Below are 20,303 nucleotides of genomic sequence, written 5' to 3'. Positions count from 1 at the left end.
ATAAAAATGAAAAAATCAACTCAGTTTTGGTGAAAACTTCCAAATAAAAATTATAAACCAGAAATGCTAATCTGGAGTTTTGACAAATATGAAAATTTTCAATACATACCATAAAATAATTAATATACCAACCAACCAATAAGTATTTAATGGTGTTCCCTATGTGCTTTGTATAATTTGACAAATTCCTAGTAATTATAGAATGATGACATTTAAAATAAATTTATCAGAATAATTAGTATGAATTCCAAACATTTCATGTTTGAAAGAAGTAATAATTTACAAATGTTTGTCTTTTTTATTTTATCTCTTCTTGGTTTCTTATCTTACCTCCCTTTTATACGTTGGTGTCTGTATACCCTTTTGTGCTTCATTTAATTCTTGCAATTTGCTTTCCAGATTTCTTATTTTATCTTCTTGATTGGAAATAATAGATAAAAGCTTCCTTTCCTTTTGATTGCTTTTGTCCTCAAGTTGCTTCAATTTCATGCTCTCACTGTCTAACTGTTCCTAAAAAATAATTTTAGAAACACCAGTACAATTAATAAATTTGAGGCTTGTGAAATATCACTCTTCAGCAGTCTGTAATAAGCTAAATATAGGTTTTGCATCACAAGTAAGGGTCAGTCTTGTTTATTACATTAATAATTTTCAATTGATAGTGAAGATCTTCTACCACTACACATAGCTGTAACTCATCATAGGTGATTATTCAAAACAACTGTATCTTTCTCAAAGTCATATTAGTGTTTATACAAAACAAAGACACTTTCTCGATTCACTTACTATATCATTTACATATGTATAATATTTTGCATATATGATACATAAAATAGTATTTAATTGACTTCAATCTTATACTATTTTGAACATGTTGATAATTCCGCAAATTGAGCAAACCCAAGAACACAATCACACAATCACAGAATCCTAGAATATCTCCAAGGGAAGGGACCCATATGGATCAAGTCCAACTCCCTGCTCCTTGCAGGACTACCTAAACCTAAACCACAGAACTAAGAGCATTGTCCAGAGAGGCTTAATGCCATGACGACTTCCAAGCCTGTTCCAGTGACCAACCACAGTCTCAGTGAACCTTAGGACCCTTTCCTAATGTCCAGCCTGAACTTCCCCTGATGTGACTTTGTTCCGTTGCCTCGTGTCCTGTTGCTGCTCACCAGAGAGAGGAGAGGAGAGGAGAGCAGCACCTCCCTGTCCACGTCACCCTTGAGGGAGTCATCCACTGCGATGAGGTCACCCCTGAGCCTTCTCTTTTCCGGGCTCAACAAACAAGTGACCTTAGCTGCTCCTCCGAATTCTTGTCTTCAGATCTTTTCACCATCTTGGTCACCCTCCTCTGGGCATGCCCTAATAGCTTGGTATCTTTTTTGTGGTACCCAAAACTGCACTCAGTGCTCGAGGTGGGGCTACAGCATTGCAGAGCGGAGCGGGACAACCCCATCCCTTGCCTGGCTGGTGATGCTGTGCCTGATGCCTCCCAGGACAGGCAGATATGCTCAAAGACAGTAGTTGCAAAAATTTTCAAGAAACAACCAACAGTTAAAAACTGCTACTATGAAGACCTTATGGTTGTAAGTTTATGAAATCTAGGGAGCTGTTAGTTTATGAAATCAAGTGTCACAGAAAATGTCCCCAAGCCCCATGACTGTCTCTGCAAGAGAAGTAAGCCCAAAGGGTTAACTCTTAAAGAAGAATGTAAGTGAATATAGTCTGTAGACACATAGGGTAAGATGAAGAGGAAAGGAGCAACCAAGTGCTTTTACAAGATCTTTTGTTTTATTTTCAAATGGAACTTACATAGGGTGAGGTTGTGCATTTGGAGATCAGGTGGGTAGGGGCTGCCCTGCTAGACAAAGACAGCCAGGCAGGAGTAGGTCCAGAGCTGGTTTACCAAGACACCAGCTGGCTAATCACAGATGTGTGTACATGCAGCTGACACAACTCTTCAGCCTCAAAAAGTTATACTAGCTGGATAAAAAAGAAAAACCTGCAGAAAAATAGCTTTGAAGGCCTTGGTTTATAGTCTCAATTGCAACTTTGAATAGCAAATCTACCGTAAGAGCTTCAATGCAACTCCACACTTGGGTGACATCTTAAAGATCTAGACTAAGCCTCTTCTGCTCAGCGACTTCGAAACATTGTCTAAATATGGCATGTTTCAATCCCAGCAAAACTCATTAATCCTAACTCTACTAGTGCTTTGCAATCCTGACAGGTCAAATTCAATTTCCCATTTAAATATAAGGTAAGGGGATACAGCTTCTCCTGTGTTTTCCTTCATTATTATTTGCTGGAAATTCAAACACCTAGGAAAAAGCTTTCATCAAAGATAGCACTTGCCCTTGAGGAACAATTGTATCTCAAGGACAGTAAAATAACTCACTGAACCTGTGATACAGCATAATTTATCTATTTGAGACTATTACAGCTCCAATTCACATTGGGTGGGTTTTCAAAGGCCCTCAGTTAACTGGAGACCCTGCAGTAATGGCCAGTAGTTCTCCTCCATTTCTCCTCCATCTGCAGGAAGTGAGGACAAGATTTAAGCAAGCAGGGAAAAAAGCCACATGAGAAGAGCCATGCAACATATTACAGTGAAGACGCATCAGTACACGCTGATGGAAGTCATCATTCCTGTGCACCATCAGGATACCAGGAAAAACTCCGGAGAAACAATTACACCTTTTGGGATCTTTCAATAACACAACCCTTCATAGTTTGATGAAGTTTCCAATTCTGTGCCTGGCAGTTTGCAATGATGTGGTAACCCTTCTAAACTGGCTGAAGATTACAAAGCTAATGCTTGATAAACCTGATATAGTTTATAAATATGTCACACAGGTCTTTTAAGCATGCTGGTATTAGCTGTCAGCAAAGTGGTCATGTATGTATTATGAACAGATCAGTATCTTTTCTTTTGCAGAGACTTTATAGGATCAGAGGATAATTGAAATTGGAAGGGACTTCCAGGATTCTCTAGCTTCTAATTAAATCAGGGTCAGTTACAATGTCTGATCAGGTTACTCAGTTTAGCCTTGACTTTCCCAAGGATGAAGACTGCACTCTTCCCATGCCTGGCTGTCCTCAAGGTGAAATATTTTCCCCTATGTTCAGTCTGAACCTTTCCTGTTTCATCTGCCCATTGTCTCTTAGCGTCCTGCCACGCACTGATGCCTTAAGTTTTAACTTTCATATTTTCCAGATTCTGCACTGTATTCGTATGTAACTCTGAACTTCATACAAAGTGTTAGCAAGTTCTCTTCACAGTTTTGTTAGACAAGACAAAACAATTCTTTTCCAGCCTGAGAACCAAGGACACCGTTGTAGCTTCAGGCCCAAAAAGTGTAAACAATGGCAAATTGACGAGAGCAATCTGGGAGGATGGGACTTCATAACCTGAAGCTGTAATTGGACAATTAACCCCAATATGTAAATGGACCAAAACTTATAAAAGTGTGAAAACTCGTGGTTGGGGTCCATCTTGGGTGGAGCCACGGCCGGGCTCTTGTACTGCCCAAGGTGTATCCTTTAAAGGCCTTTTAATACTTACCTACTTTATTCCTTTAACATTGTCTAGCCTCTGTTCTAGGCAGCCTATCTAGGCATCAGCAACACCATTAAGAGCCTGGATCCATCTGCCTGATAACCTGAATGTAGGTATTGGAATGCTATTAGCTTTCCCTGAAGCCAGCTTTTCTCCAGGTTGAACAAGAGCAGATTTTGCACCTTCTCATGGGATATGTACTCCAGCCCCCAGTTAGCTCAGTGGGGCTTCTGCTGAACTCACTGGTTTGTCAATGTTTTTCCTGTACTAGAGGTCCCTAAGCCAAATGTATTATTCCAGATGCAGTCCAGTGAACGCTGAATAGAGGGAGATACTCACTTCCCTGGGTGTGCCAGCTGTGCTCCTGTTAGTACAACACAGGGAGCTGTTGCCCTTCTTTTCTGTCAGGACACGCTGCTGGCTCATGCTCAGCTTGCTGTCTAACAAGATCCCAGCTCTTTTCCAGCAGAGCTGCTCTGCAGCCAGTCAGCCCCCAGACTGTACTGCAGCAAAGGCAGGTCCCTTTATTTTTCCCTGAAGTGTGCTATAATAGCCTGTTTCAGTGGCTTCCTAAAACAAATGGTCAGGTAGTTTCAAGGAAAAATACAATTCAACTGATGAACTATAAGTGGTCTCAAGGAATATTAACTCTGACTTTTACCAGTTTCCCCACAAACTCTTCTTTATTATTGGGTAAAGATAGATTAAACAGATGAAACAACAGGAGAAAAGGCTTCAATACCAGAATTTCTTTTCTTATATTAGGGCCTAATCCTACTGCATACATCGTACCAGCAGCAAATAACAGCACAATATTATCAGCCAGCAAAATAATCATGTACAGCTTTTTTTTGCATTAAAGACAGGAAACAAAGTGACACTAGTGAAGCTGGTATGGACTGGAACATGGAACTCCACAAGACTGCTGCAGTAGCTGCTCTTAGTTACATAAGCAATTTTAGCCCCATAATTTAGAACATAAAGATGGCTACTATATGTCTGCCATTCCTCTGCTTATGTCCTGCACAAAAGAGCTAACCATTTATTGCAGGATGAAGAATTTTGTATAACATTTGTATGACACACAGTTTCTTCCTCCTTTTCATGGCACAAGACACTCTTGACAAACCAATTCCAGTGTTTAATACTGAGATTTTTGAACCAGCAAAATGGGATCATAAGCATGTTTTCTTGTCACAGAAATTGACTTTAGCTTCATATCCTATTAAGTTCACAAGGATTCTGATGTCTGACTGTATTAATAAGTACAAGCTTGACATCATCTCATCTCTAAGGTTTTTGGTTTGCAGCACAACTTTGGCTCTGAGACAGTGGCTGTATCCCAGTTCTTCCTACTTAATAAAGTTTAGCCAGGGTCTCAAAACTAGGCAGGAATACAGGCACCTTTGGTCTTCTCAAGCAGAGGGCTGAAAAATTCTGGTAATGTTGTATGTAGTTGGGTACTGACCACCAAGCCAATCTGGCCCACTCACTTCTTTCTTTTTGTGAAGACAAATGTGAACAAAAAAAAAAATCCCAATGCATTTTATGACACACAGGCAACAGACCTTGACAATAGCATATAAAATACATGGCCACCTACTAGAAAACAAAGAAAAGATAGCTCCTCCCTCATTTTAAACATCTGAAATTCAAGCTCTAATCATGCACCTATTACAATCAATTCAGGATTCTATTAACTTTACTGCAGGACAGAATACACTGAAAAATCCCACTGGACTTAGCAAATGACAGTTTCGAAAGGTTTCAATAAAGCCAAGCATCTTCTGCCATTGGAGAGACTCTGAATTTCAAGGACAGTGTAGAAGACAATGGCTGTAGGAATAATTTATTTGGTTTAGAGCAGATTGTGGATAGAATATGATTAGAAAAATACAGGCTTTCAAACAGAATATTCAAACTTCCAAATTTCAATACCTGAAAAAGCCAACACTTTATTGAATTACGTACAAGAAAACTATACTGGGTCACTGACAGGATGGTGGATTTTCAGTTTAAGAGATGTCAAAATATGACATCTGGGGGAAAAAAAGTACAAGAAACCAGGACACATTCATGATATATCCGTTAATAAATTCCCAGATCTTCTTAGTAATAGTTTCTATCTATTTATTAACTCTCAACAGATGTCTCTTCCATGGAGTTGTCCGATTTTGCCTTGAAACATGAATTCCACTGGCTTATTGTAGGTTTTTTTTTTTGTTGTTCAAAAAAAAGATAATTTGTGTAGAGACACTGCTGTATATCTTCCCTCATAGCCTTGAATTGCATGGCCAAGACATAGCCAGAGCTAGTACAAGTGTGTGTGCCTCTGCTGTGCTGTCTGGGCATTTTTGTATCACTCTTGCCAGATCAATGAAAGTTTACTAGACACAATACAAAACATTAGGGTCCTCCTTGCATTGGAAGGATGGTGCAAATATATCCACGTGCCTCTGCAGAAGGCAGCCTTTGTCCAGTCAAACATACTTTCCTCAAGCTCCATGCTTTTTCCCAGTAACAGGAACACAGAATAGGCTGGGTCAACCCAACTTAGCACAGGTTTAAATCTCTACACATCCCCTCTAAAAAAACCTTATTTGAATAGCAATGTGTCTGAGTTTAAACGTGCCACCATGCAGACAGACTTATATACTTCATTCTGCATGGAGGTGTTTCAAAAATATTTCTGTTCATAGAATAGAAGAAGTAAAATCCAGATGAAATACCTGTTGCTAAGAGGCAACTGCAGCAACGGGCTACACAAAACAAATATGCAGATAAAGAAAATCACCTACATTCCATTGGGAAAATAGCTCCAGAAATAATGATTCCAGCGTCCCATGCATCACCTATAATCTCTTGTAGAGATCACATTATTTCAGTGTTTCCCCAGAAGATGAGCAGGTAACACAGCCTCCTTTTATTCCTAACTCCTTATATGACTAAGTTGCTTAATACTATTGTTCTTTAGTAAGCTTTCAGAAAGAAGACTATGAAATACTAGACTTGGTCAGATCTTCATGCACAACCATGAATCTGTGAATTTATCACAACTAATTTATTTGTAGCTTAGGAAATAAATCCTGAAATTGATTATTTTTAATTCTAATGCCTGATTTCTCACACGGGTCTTTTTACAACCCTTACAAACTCTCTGCTATGGAGCTATGGTGATTCACATTCAAAAACAAGAGACTTTATGTTACAAGACAGCTCTCAAAAACCACAGTGAGATGATTTACAATAAGAACAATGCAACTTTGTGCATTTCTATCACTGTCTTTTCTCAGTATGTAAAATCTATTCAAGGCATTTCCTAGCTATTCTGGTCTATTACTTTATTCTCATTCCTGTTACACTCAATAGGCTGTAGTGAAAATCTTAATGTTACTTCAATGAGAAGAGGCAGAAGAGACATCATCTTAACACTGGCTATTTAAAAAACCCAAACAAATCAGCATCTCCAGAGCAATGGCTTGTTCACTTCCCACTCCACAACTTTTTGAGTGCAGATTCTCCGTTTCTTACAAAAATACAGAGACCGTTTGCAATGTGAAATGCTCTTGTAAGAAAGAAAAAGCCCTTTTATGGGTTTTGGCAAGCTAAGAAATAAATATTCAACTAAGTTCCTGCTTTATGATCAAAACTGTTCTAGAGAGCTTGATGGCCAGAGATTTCACTGGGAAGGACCAAAGATAATGCTTAGTCCACCTAAACAAGCTGCAGTGGCACAACGCTCATGCACTTCATGCGTGGCATCTTATCTTTTTTTTGCCAGGGCCGGGATTAAATGCGCGAGACGCTTTTTCTTGTTCCGTTCAAAGGCACCCGTAAAAATCTCACTGATCTTTTAGGTTCTCACAGCACAAAAGTGAACTTACTGCAGGTGGCATACCTTTAGGAGTTTTTCTCTTTGCTTTGCTATGTTCAGTTTTTCAGAGAGCTGCCTGAAAGGTAAGTTGGATGTTTCAATGTCTTCATGCGTCAGAATGTAAGGATGCGCACTGCCTTAAATTAAAAAAAAAAAAAAAAAGCCACTGACTATCGCTGCTTTTTTCACAGCCAGCTTCTAAGTAAAAGCAAAATTAAAAGAACCTAGACTTATATTAACTTCTTTATGTTCTTTGAGCCTTCATATTAAACAAGCAAGAGATGCTAAATTCTGTGGTTAGAGACAATGCAAGACTAAATCGGCAATAAAGAAATGTACATGTACTCTTAGAAATAAAAGTCAGCCACTTTGCTAGTATTTATGAAAACCAGGAGTGTTAGGCTAGTGTGAATAAATATTTAATGAGCATGGCAGATTAACACATGGTTACTTTGACTCTTTTCTCTTATTTGTGTAATACAGTCAAACAGTGAAAAATTATCCATCAATGACTATTTGATCTGAAAGAGAATTACCTGCTTATAAAGTTCTGGTTCAGTAAGATTAGCATCACAAGACTCATCTAACATAAAAGACATATAATCACAGTACTCACATCTAGAACAGCCTGAGATAAACTTTTTAACAGGTAAGAGTAAAAATAATTATGTAACAATATAAAAAAAAAGTAGCGAATTACTTGAACCCGTATTTTCATAACTTTTATTGGCTTCAGTGTAAGCAGATTCTACCTCTATAGAAAATCTCACCATTTCTTGAAGAGGATAAAGAGAGACCCCAGAAGTGTTGAATTTTATAAATAGATCTTGAAACTGCACATTTGTGTTAACTCTCACATTCACAGGGAAGTATGATACTCATTTGAAATATGTATATTGTAAAAACTGAAGCAACAAAGTCAGAACTATTCATCAGTGCAACACAGCATAAAAAGCAATCATGTGCAAACTGGAGTACATACCTCTATTAGCATTCAGAGCAGCCAACTGTGATTTCAGTTTTGCAATAATGCTGTTTTGAAGCTCTATCTTTTCCTGCTGTTCACGTATTTGCTGCATGTAGTTTTCTGTCTGCAAATATAATTTAATTAGCATTAATCTTATTCTGTTTTGACTAGGGGTCTCCTATTTGGCATATAAAAAGCAGCTCTGATTTTTAAAGTTGTGGTCGTCTGTGTAAAAACCTTTGGCAAGTCCATCTTTTTGGGACTGTACTGATTAGAAAAGGTATTATAGGAAACAACCCCTGAGTTTTAATAACTCTTTCAGCTGTGGCAGTTGTAAAGGGTAACTTTAAGTTAGGATTCCTCATTTACAGATGCAGAATACATTGGGCTCAAATTAAAATTTTAGTATTCTTCAGAATGCTTGTCAGTTTATCTATAGAAAAAAAAGTAATTTTCCCCCACATATTTTCTAACAAATAATATAAAAATAGGCTTTTAAAAATGTAGATTTTAGATGGAAAACAACAAAACAACATTGTTTATTCCATACAACAGATACTCTGTAAACCATTTTGACTGCCTATGAACAGTTTTGTACATTTCTTTGAATGTAGTGGACTAGATTTTCTAACCTACATAACGGGGCTGGGGAGGAAGGTAAGCAAAAAGCCCCATCCTTTGTATCCAATATTATAACTCATGCTATAAACAGGCCACACAGACTCCTTTAATAATACTGCTTGTATTTGATCAAACTGTAAATTTTGCTAGACAGTCCATTAATTGAATGAATGGCCAGGTGGCAGGAAGATGCTAATATTCAAAACTATTATTTCATTAGCACATGCCTAATGCTGCAGTTACAGCAGTGCTAAAAACAAGCAAGAAAACTTGTGAAATCTCAACAATAAAACTTTCAGGAATGCACTGAATTTTCCTGAAATTAGGAATATGTCTATTACTGAACAGGTCACCACCTGCCACCATATGGGACAAGACTCAGCATTGTTTTCACGTCTATTTATAATTTAGCCATAGTGCTATCTAATTCTCAAATCTCAGCCACATTTAAATTCTATACCCTCCTACTGTCCATTGTGTTTGTCTGTAAAGCAGGCAGAAAAAAAATCTACAAGCAAAATTGATTTTAAAAGGCCAGGTAGTAGTTGTACTATGAGATGATTTTTTTTTTGTTGTGTTTAAAAAAAAAAAAAGTGATCAAAGAGCAGTACACTCCAGCAGCTATAAGAGACCTCATGAAGCAGAAAAATCACTGAGAACCAAATTGAAAATGTACAACAGCAATGTCTTGTCAACACTTCTGTACAGAGCACAGACATGACAGCTAAAACAGACAGAAGAGAAGATGCTTTTGACAGCCAGTGTGCACAAATTATTCCTTGAGTCAGATGGCAGCAACAAGTTACCAACTAGAAGATCTGCATGACAACCAACCATCCATCTGTATCAAACACCATCTGGCCGAGATGACTCTGGCTTCTGTGTGCTTGACATGGCTCCCAGCTCTAGAGACTGGCAAAACAAGTGGCCTATCGGTAACTTAAGTAGTAAACTGTTAACAACAGCATGGTGGACAATCCAACAGTGTGTGGAGGCCACACAATGAACAGAGGAAGTTACTGGAGTAAAGCACTGTACAAAGGTTATTCAGAAAACAGAGGAGTTTGGTTCAAAAAAAGCAACACAAATAATAAAACCCAAGTAATTTTAGTATCAACTCTTTTTGAAAAAATACTTTTGTTCTCTTTTGAAATCATAAAATTCAGCTACTGAAAGTTTGATTAGGACCAAGATTTAAACGGGTAGTAATCCTTTATCAAAGGCTTTAGATTTTTAATTTCTGAACCAGTGAAAATGCAGAAAGCAATTTTGCAAGCATTTAGTTCACTTAGCACTGATGATCTCACACCTCTCTGGCTTTCTTGCATAGACCTCAGAAGGACTATCGCATCTTGCACTCAATGCCTTGTTTCTTGGTCAGAAGATTCTTTCATGTGGTTTTAGATTATTCAGGAGTATTAACTTAACTGGCTTTTCTTCAAATAGTTAATAGCTCACTCTAAGAGACAGAATTTAAAAGATCCCCAAACATTCTAAAATGTCTTGCCTTTTGTTAATTAGCTTTAATTTCAGCACAAAAATCACACTACTTATGCTTGTTATGTAAAGAGACCTCTACAGATTTACACCAGCACGGCTGCAAGACTATGAATAGAGACAGACTGTACAGTGGATGATTGCACACATGACTGACTTGAAATGTGTTTGTTCTGTGGTGCCTTGGCTAGTTTATTTTGCCATGCAAGAAGATAGCAAGATTGGGCCCAGATATCAGAATATTCTCTATTGGATCCTTCTCTGCTTCCAGTTCTACTACTGCTCCATAACTTGACACGGAATATGGTTCATTGGCCCCTGAGCTAAGTCCCAGCCTACCAGCTCTGCTGAGTATCAGAAAGTCCTGTAGCAATGAAAACATTCAAGCCTTCCTGTAACAGAGGTTCCATTGCTGGGCAGAATATGCATGATAAAAAGACTATGACAAAGCCCAAACCTGATAGCTTTGAAATATGCTGTCCTACTTGAAAAGTTCTAGAGGAGTTTTGACTGAACTCATGTTTTCTGCAACAGAGTAACTAAAACTTCAAAGGTGCTTCTTGGTGGTCAGAATGCCTCCAGAAACTTTCTATTACTTCATTAAAGAATAAATGTACTGGTTATTTTTAAAAGAAGAACACTTATTCTAGCAAATTTCAGGTATGATTGTCACAAAGATTGTTTAATTTAAGCTGTTTACATTAATAATATAAAAATTAATTTTTAAGAATGCAAATTAAATTTCAAAAAGTACTTTGTCAAAGTTAGGAAAATTTTATATACATCTTTGCTGTATTTACATTAGAAGGCTTCATTCAAGACTTCAATCCTCCAAAACAGACAACACTTTTCCAACCTTTAAAACTATTAAAAATACAAAAAAAAATCTAAGGTCAAAACCCAGAAACCCACCGACTAAATTCAAAGCCTAATGACCTGCTTTGCAGTGTATTGACATGGTTTCATAATGGCAATTTCCACCTTTAAGAGATGTACTAAAGTGTGCATAGCTAAAGTGAAACTGGTATCTACATGTACTACCATGCTCCATGGGAAGGATGGCTTTAAAGATAGAATTCAGCTTCCAACACCTACTTTTTGCTGTAGTTCTTTCACAGCATGGTCCCTATCCACGCATGCTTGTCGATAGGCTTCGTAAGCTTTGTTAAGCTGCTCTCCAATGTTTTTGTCCATAATTCCCAGTGTTGTTTCATCACTGGAAAGATGGTCAAGTTAACAGACCTAAAAAGTAATCAGAAGGAAAAAGAGAGGACACTAAGAAACAGCAGTATATAACTAAAAACATATATAGCATGACTTGTACCACTGTTGTATTCAACTGATAACGTGCAGTATGTTTGACCATTAACAGCATAGCTTGAACTATAGCTCTGTTCACCTCAACATTTAATTTTATGTCCAGGGATAGGTTTAAACAAAAGACAAACAAAAGCAGCTTAACTCTTGATCCAATTCTGAATGTATAGAATGTGTAAATGTATCTGTAGTTAGTATTTGAGACTAAGACTTAAAATTGGTACAGATTACCAGTTACCAGATTTTATATGATCTCCAAAAGTTTAATGTTTGCATAATTGTGAAATAAAGACAACATTAATAACCAAAGCTACACTCAGCTTTTGGCATTGTGTGGAAAAATCAAGCTATGAAAAGCCAGTGTCCAGAGACAGAGTCCTGCAACTTGAGTAGAATAAAGGGAGGAAGAGAGTCCCCAGGGGCACAGCCCATGGGGTTTTCTCTCTTGAGGTTTTGGAGGGCGCAGCGTCCTTTCATCCTGAACTCCCGGCCACATGTTGCCCTCTTCCTTACCCCACTGGCTGAGGTACTAGGGATGTACAGCCTTCCCAAACTCCCTACCACATATCCCCCCTTGAACCTGTCATTTTACCCAAAGTTCAGAAACTCAGGCTTGTAAGGACCCATTTGTCTGTTTCAGGAGTCAAAGTGTCTGGGCTGTGCAACAAACTTGCTGCTTGAGTTGGTAAAGACAATATCCATTTCAAAGATCTTAACATCCATACCCTCACCCATGGAATTGTTTGTAAAAACATTAGCACACATCTTTCCCATCAGCATTAAGAAATAAAAAGATAAAAACTCAATTAGGTCACACAAACCTATCCTATTCTGTGCCAAATTTGAAAATGTCAACACAAGCTACCCTAAGGTAGAGTTAAAACATCTTTTATCTAAAAATCAGTGATACCAACCAGTACGAATTATCAAGACTTGGACCTTTCCATGCAATATTATGAACTTTTTACACTTTGTGTACAATTTCAGTAACAACTCCCAAAAACTACAGCTCATGAACTTTGACACATAAGACTAGAACACTATTAAATGTCAGACTCCAATTTCAAGAACTTTGCAAACACGGGTCATTTGCTTCTATAGTAATATATGATACTAATTTTAAGATCAAAATTTAGCATAATACAAGTACAGTAGAGAACAAGTTAGTGAAGTCTCAACCCCCACCCCAGAGCAAAACAAAATTAGCAATTTCATCTCTCCTGGTATTTAAAGCAGTGTGGACTGCCACTATCATCTCTCACTGTCTCCTGGGGTTATGCATACACCACAAATACTATGAAAGAAAGTCATGTGAGGATAAGCCCAGCAAGAAGAATATAAGGGTAATTTACCTTGGACACTGCTCAAAATTTTGAAGATTGCAGCTTGAAGATTTTGTTCATGTTTCCTTGCTTTTGAATATATTCCCTATCATAGGGCTTGAATACAGAACTGATCTGACTTTTCTAGAAGGTTCAACAGAGTACTGTATGGACATCACACTTTTGTCCTGCAAATTTTATTTTACCGGAATTTTCCTACAAACATTCAAACATACAAACATACAGGAAAAGCAATTGTATCTCACCTCTGGCATGGCTGTACTTCAATAGCAGCAAAGTGAATTCTTTAGCGACTTGGAATTTTTTAGGGATCCTTTGATGTCATAAACGTTACTGAAATCCAAGTTTACAAGTTTTGCATAAAAGGCCTACATTGTTTCACATGAAAGGCTTTGTTTGTTTTGACTTGTTTTGTTTTCCTAAACACCAGTTTAGTAGTTTATAATCCCTGACAGTGCACTGTCTCAAAGCACTGTTAGTAACACAGGCTACTTCATCCACCTCCTTCCTCCCCCAAATGGTATCCCTTCAAGAAACAGAATATTCATGCTCATACCATTAATTAAATGGGTAGGCTTTCTTTCCTTTTCAGATGGAGGACTGTTCTCTGTAGTTCAATGAATAAAATCAGATATTATATCTGCCTTCAGGGACAGGTGTTTTTATAACAATGCCTTCAGGGCATTGTTATAGCTGAAAGTGACTGAAAGTGCATTCTCACAGTCTTTAAAAGCTTGTGAAGTTTGCATTAGTATTGATTTTGTACTCTTCTGAAATCCTCCACTGTTAATAACTTGCCTAGTAAATGGCATGTCCTGTACATATGAGATAATTTCAAAAAATTAGTGCGATGGGATCTAAGAAACTATGTTCGGCTTCCAATGGAGAGCATAGGGCTCAGCTCCATGTGACTCACAGTTCATAGAAAATGAAGGTTTTAATTTCATTCATGCAAACTCAAACCTCCATTTGAACAGCAGTATTTAAAACTTATACCTAATTTCCAGCCTTTTAGTCATTCATTTTGAGTGGGAACATTAACAAACAGTCCAAATTCTGTCATTTGGACTGATGGTATCAAAAGTAATTGATCCAACAGGCAGAACTGTAGCACACTGCCTCATTTTCTACTTTGGATGGAAAAATAATTTACTGGTAGCTCCCTAAACTTCAGACTCCATGCAAAGAAAGGTCAATGAAAGGTCGTTACTAGTGACACTTTAAGATGGCACTGTAACTAGAAGAATTGGTCCTATACTTGCCCCATGCCCTAGACATTCTTCTTGGACCTTACCCTTCCCTTTCTTCCTGCATGAGCAGGAAGAGCAACCTTTCTGTAAACAGTATCAGCAAACCAATCCAGTTTAAAACTAAACACTAAATGTATTTTTGCTGCATTAATTTTAATGCAGGTCAGTTCCACAGACCACTTCAAATGGCACGGTAACACAAGGAAGCCTGCACAGGGACAGATATCAGCAATAGGCAGACAGAACTCCTGTGTTCAACAGCAGCACTGGCTTTGAATCCTAACATGAAGTCACAGTTGTGCAACAGTGTCACAAGTCTGCACTGAGAAGGATAGGCCAGCCTTCCCCCATCTCTGGCCACGCATTTTTGCTGCTTACTGGTACTGCTATCAGTACTTCTATGCTACACAGTTGAGTATGCCAAAGTAGCTCCCTACTTCCTCAAAAAGGCAACAACAAACTCCCTAAAAAAAACCAACCTCGGAATTAAAACTGGAGCTAGCTCACTGCAAGGGTGCTGGAGCACTACTACCAGCACAAGGAGGCAGTGGGAACATGCAACTAGCCGTGGGCAGGACTGCCGCAGTCTAGATTTAGATTGGATTAAACTACTCTGTAGTCACACCCCGGGCTGCCTGCTGCTGGAATAAATAACTGCTTTTTATGTTATCTGTCTCATATCCAGAACTCCTTGCAGTTAGAAAAACTGGCTCATTTTCCTGCTTCTCCTCCATAGGCATCAATATTTATCAGGGAATTTGCCAACTGTTCCTTGTCATTTACCCTTCTCCCTGCATCCAATGAAGAGGAAAAAACTCCCTCCCAACAGCCCTAAAAAAACTCCCCAAAAACCAACAAACCAAAAAACCCCAACCCAAATATTCCCGCTATTTTAATCAGTTATGATTAGTTATGCTGTATCCAAATGGCAGCTGGAACATAATTCAGCCCAAAGCTGACAATCCTGATCTTCAGGAACTTACATTGTGGATATTCATTAGATCCTAAAGACTTTCACAATCATTAACAGCAATATGTAGTTAGCAGAAGTGCAGCACTACAAAATGCTGCATTTATTCTAACAGGGACAGAATTAGAGGAAGAGTTTAGTTACAGAGGTTGTCCTGCACCTGAGTGCTATGCTGCTAGAGCTATGGCAATGACAACTGGAATTTCATATTTGAGTAAAGACTTGTACACTGGATAACCACTGGGTACAGCTAATGTTGTAATACAAACTTCTAAGGAAGCAAAAAATGAAACCTGCAGATTATATTAAAATACTTGCTTAAAATCAGAAACGTTTTGCTGATATAGGTGGTGGGAAGAAAAGAAGTAGTAATAGGCATTTTCTTAGTCAAATGCCAAAAAAGCTCCAACACAAAGATTAGCAACATATTTCTGCTGCAATCCCAGCTCACTAGAGTTTTCATAATAGTTTTCATATTGCCTCAAAAACCATCTTAAATTATGAAAGAAACGTTTTAGCTAAACGTGTGTATATGCATATTAATTCATAATACACTTTCCCACCCCTCATAGTTTCATGAGAGATGAGAACACAGGTGCCATCCAACTGAAAGTACTTCTCTACATATTTCTGCTCTCAAAACAGATTTTTCGATTTCTATATTTTCTAAGTTACGCTGCCATCATCTTGGGAACTGGAAGCCTGTTGAGGTAATCATTTGTGAGAGACTGAGAGCTCATTGAACTTTTTTGTGCTCTGTTTTTTCCCTTATTTTTTTTCTGAGTAGACACAATTCCTGCTTTGCCAGACGGCGGGATGCGTCGTTAACACAGCAGGAGCCCCGATGGCACAGCAGCGTTAGAGCTGGGCAGCCCCTGTGCGCTCAGGGCTCGGGACGGCGATTCCCGGAGCGCTGGGGTTCGCTCCCCCGCCGCGCTGCCGCTGCCTGCGGGGGCAGCCGCCTCTTCCTGCTCCTGCTCTCGCCCGCCCGGGCCATCGCCTCCCGGCAGCGAGCCCGCCGATCCCGTCCCCCGATTCCCCGCTCCCGGAGTACTTCCGCACGCAAACGACGCGCCCCCGGCCCCGCTCCCGAGCCGGGCCGAGCGGCGCCGAGGAGGAAGCGGCACCCCCGGGAGCGGGGGGCGGAAGCGCGGCCCGGGAGCCCCGGCTCGGGAGCCCCCGGTGCGCACGGCGGCCCCGGGCCGAGCTCCGCCGCTCCCGCGGGAGCGCCAGGAGCGCGTGGTTTCCAAAGCGACTCAGACTTACGAGCGCCTCACGGAGCCCGCGGCCGCTCCCGGCACAGGGCGCTCGCTCCAGCCCGGGCGCCTTAACCCAGGAACCAGAACCGACTTCCTGCCGTGCCTCTCCCCGCCCTGTGACGGGGCGCTGCCCTCGCCGTCCCCGGGTCGGGGCAGGGCAGGGCAGCGGGCGCCGGAGCCGCCGGGTTCGCGCAGGGATGGCCCCTTCCTCGTCCGCCCCGCGCAAGGATGGGAGCCTGTCCGCTCTCCCCCGGCTGTCGGGCGGTGCCTCTTCTGTCTGGCTGCAGAAGACCCCTCAAGCAGCCTCTGTGCTGCTCCCGACGTTCACAGCCCTTTCGATGGCTTAGAGTGATTTGTAAATAACAGTAGTTACATTTGTATTAAACTTTTCATGCTCAGGGTAGTTTCTTTCTGAAGGGTCTCTTGTAGGTTACTACAGAGGCATTTCCTTGCCTGCATTTATTTCATGCAGGCAATGAATACTATAGGTAAGAATATAAGAGAAACAAACCGTTTTAATTTTGCTACTGCTACAAGCCCTACTCTCTTTAGGTCACATGTATAAGTACAACTTTTTTCCCTGAGGGTGTGTAGGAGGATGGGAGCTGGTGGGAGAACATGAGGCATTTGCTACATACCTGCACAGGATACCATTACAGAGCCAGCGGCAGAGGAGCACTACAGATTTTGAATTTATCTCGGCTGTCTCTGAACCCCAGTGAACATACCCATGCAGCAGAGCTGTGGTGTTCCTTCTAGGGCAGAGCTTTTTGCTTTGCCCACTCACAGATCAGAACTTGCGTTCCAGCTATTACAACCTACCTACCCTGGATGCCTGCCCTTGGAAGCTTGAGGGCTGAGCTCAAATGTAGCCACAGAAAAAGTAGCCAGGTGTTGCTCTCTGTGCTCTTTTGAAGATTATTTCTATCATAATTAATCTTTCCTGCGAAGACTTTCGCAACTCTTTTGGTCTGTTTTGGCCTGTACTAAGGCTAAAGAGACTTACAGGCAGATGGCTTAATAAGCCTGTAAATATGCTTCCTGTTTGGTCATTTTTAAGAACTTCAAGTGAGGTCCTAGTGAACTATTAAGATTCAGAGAGAGTTTGCTCTTTTAGCACATTTCCAAGAAAGGGGTATTCAATTTCCTTTTTCAGAGACAGTGCTTGAGAAATCCAAGTTAAAGTTCCATTCAACAAGGTCTTAAAAAAATAAAATAGAGTGTTGGCAAAATAGGCTATTGTTTCTCTTAATTCTACATGTTACATTTTTAGTCAGTTTGGGCAAGCACTTAAAATTATAATGGATATTCAGCTGAAATATAACCTGAATTTCTTAAATTTAGATCAATAAATGCATTATAATTTAACTGCTGCTGTATTTAAAATGGATAATGTGCAGAAAAGTACAAGTGGGTGTTGTCTGATGATAAACATGCCTCAGCTAAAATTATGGCTACCTGGATTCAAATAGCCATAACATGTATACCACCTCTGAAATACTATCATTGCATGTTAGTTGTTTTAGGGGGAAAAAATTGTTTATTTAATTCTAGGAATGTACTTGATGTAAATTTGCTGTGAAGGTCTCAAACTCAGCAACTCAAAACTGGCAACTGTCTACAAACATGACTTTTCAAGTCACATGCATTAATCTCTTCGTGCTTTATCAGTAATATTCTTTCACAGTAAAGCACGGGAGAAGCTGGTTTTTCCTCTCCATTCTTTAGTGCCTTCTTTCTTTACATTTCCTCCCCCAATACAATAAGGTATATTTTACAAGCTTTACAGTAACCCATCTTGATAATCTTAGAGACCTCAAACCTTTGAATAAATTAAATAGAAGGAAAGAAAAATACCCATGAAAATAGTACAAAACCTCTCTTTCATAGCTAACTTGATCTCTGATCTTTTAGAGCATTTTCTGCTCTACGGTCAATTACTGAATTGCTTTTTGTCCTTTTCTTCCTCATCTTGCTTTCTTTTTCTTTGTTTTTTCTGCTTTCTCCTCTTCCGTCTCTGTACTCCCTTCCCTACAGCTATTCCAGGAACAGCTTTCTGTATTTCTGCCCCACATCAATATTTCACACTTCTATGTCATTGTCAAGGCAAGATTGCTTTCCTATATGTAGTCCTCACAAGATAGCTGGAAAGAGGCAGCACATATCAGTGGATTCAAAACTGATGTAGGATTTTAGGAATCTACTGATCTTAAAAACAGTTGCAAACCACTTATCTGGGGTTTGGGAGTGGTGGCACAAGGCTTCTTGTATTTTAATATTTTATTTCCCTTTGTGTTCAGAGTCAGACAAAGTCTTAGTTTAACTACTTATGCTTAGAAACTTAGAGTGAAGGTTTTTTTGTTGTTGTTGGTAGGGGGGTTTGTTTGGGTTTTTTGTTTGTTTTTTCTTGGTGGTTGGGAATTAGCAAGTTGATACTTTTTTCATCGTGAAAATTTGAGTTTATGCTCAGTGGGTCAAACAGCCTATTTAAATACTTACATCATCTATATGCAGTTTACTGTTTTACATTACTTCTGAAATGGTATTTCAACCAGGATTTTCCTTAGTCTTTGCTGATGTGTTAGCATTCTGCTCGTTGGTTACGCTGCGCTGAGGTCTGGGGAGGAACTCACTGCTTTCGGGAGAGGCTGCTGCTGGAGCAGCTGGCAAAGGGCTGTAGCTCATCAAAGGTTTCATCTGATTCCTTTTTGTGATTCTCTAAGCTTATAAATGCAAATTGGCTTCTGCTAGAAAGAGGTTAAAATGTTTGTTCCAAGTTATTATTGTAGCCATTCGTTCAGACGCTAGGTGGCTCACGTCAGATGTTAAACTTTTTCCAGAACTTAGAGACTGTGGTCCCAAAAGAGTGTGCTGGGTGCTGAAAGAGTCTCTGTTGCTCTGGGGTGTTTCACCGTTCTTTTAATCTGATGCTGCTTTAACAACATAAAAAGCAAAGCGTGTTTTGATCTTGAAATGTCTTTCCTGGTCAGAAAATGAGAACTGTGGATTAATTTAGACTAAATGTTGTCATTCCTTAGTGTGAAGGAAGTTGAGGCTGATTATTTTTTCCCAACATCAAGAATAGCAGTTGATGAGCCTGTGTAAACTTTAGTATGTAATTTGCCTGTAGGTTGTAACAGGCAAAATTAGTTTCTGGGTTCCAGAAACTAAAGGATATTTAACCAAAATGCAGACACACAGATTTGGAGCACTATAAGCAACATAAAAGTAATGTCTTATACTTCTTCTATGTATCTGAACGCTGGAGCTGATAAGTCTAATTTACTCACTGTCTTTGCAAAGTGTAGGAACAAAAAGTTTGGATTCTCTTTTCTCATCTCTTTGATAACAGTATAGACAATCTTTATGTCGCCTGCAGGAGTATCAACAGGATTATGAAATGTGGTTTTGTGCTTCTTATGACTAATATTAGCTGGGAACTTCCACTGAGAAATACCCAACTGAAGAACTTCCTTAAATGCAACAGTGTGCAGAAAGTCATTCTCTGAAACACAGACCTTAGCAGAAACATCCTGCAAGCAGGTTTTTGACCCAGTGCAACATTCTTTATTTCTGTAAGTGATGTCAATGATTTCTGGAGGCTCCCTACCCTGGAGAAAGGTAATCCTGCATGAAAAAG

General features: G+C 39.5%; 1 protein-coding gene across 4 annotated transcripts in view; it reads right to left on the bottom strand.

The window, feature by feature from the left end:
• Positions 1 to 16,796, bottom strand: part of TANK (TRAF family member associated NFKB activator) — a 28,738-nt gene extending 11,942 nt beyond the window's left edge. For 2 of the 4 annotated variants that reach the window (XM_038142886.1, XM_038142887.1), the window contains exons 1-5: positions 16,671 to 16,796; positions 11,620 to 11,766; positions 8,422 to 8,530; positions 7,464 to 7,576; positions 331 to 510 (exon numbers count right to left, since the gene is read on the bottom strand). In XM_038142886.1, coding sequence (XP_037998814.1) covers positions 331 to 510; positions 7,464 to 7,576; positions 8,422 to 8,530; positions 11,620 to 11,718 — 501 coding nt within the window. In that variant the 5' untranslated portion in view covers positions 11,719 to 11,766; positions 16,671 to 16,796. Of the gene's footprint in view, positions 1 to 330; positions 511 to 7,463; positions 7,577 to 8,421; positions 8,531 to 9,725; positions 9,728 to 11,619; positions 11,767 to 13,429; positions 13,518 to 16,670 lie in introns of all 4 variants that reach the window. The other 2 variants (XM_038142889.1, XM_038142888.1) reach the window with 2 other exon arrangements.
• Between the last annotated feature and the right edge of the window lie 3,507 nt (positions 16,797 to 20,303).

Source organism: Motacilla alba, chromosome 7, assembly GCF_015832195.1.
Source record: "Motacilla alba alba isolate MOTALB_02 chromosome 7, Motacilla_alba_V1.0_pri, whole genome shotgun sequence".
In the NCBI taxonomy this organism is placed as follows: Eukaryota; Metazoa; Chordata; class Aves; order Passeriformes; family Motacillidae; genus Motacilla; species Motacilla alba.
Note: the sequence above shows the minus strand (reverse complement) of the source record. Positions and strands in the feature narration are given on the sequence as shown.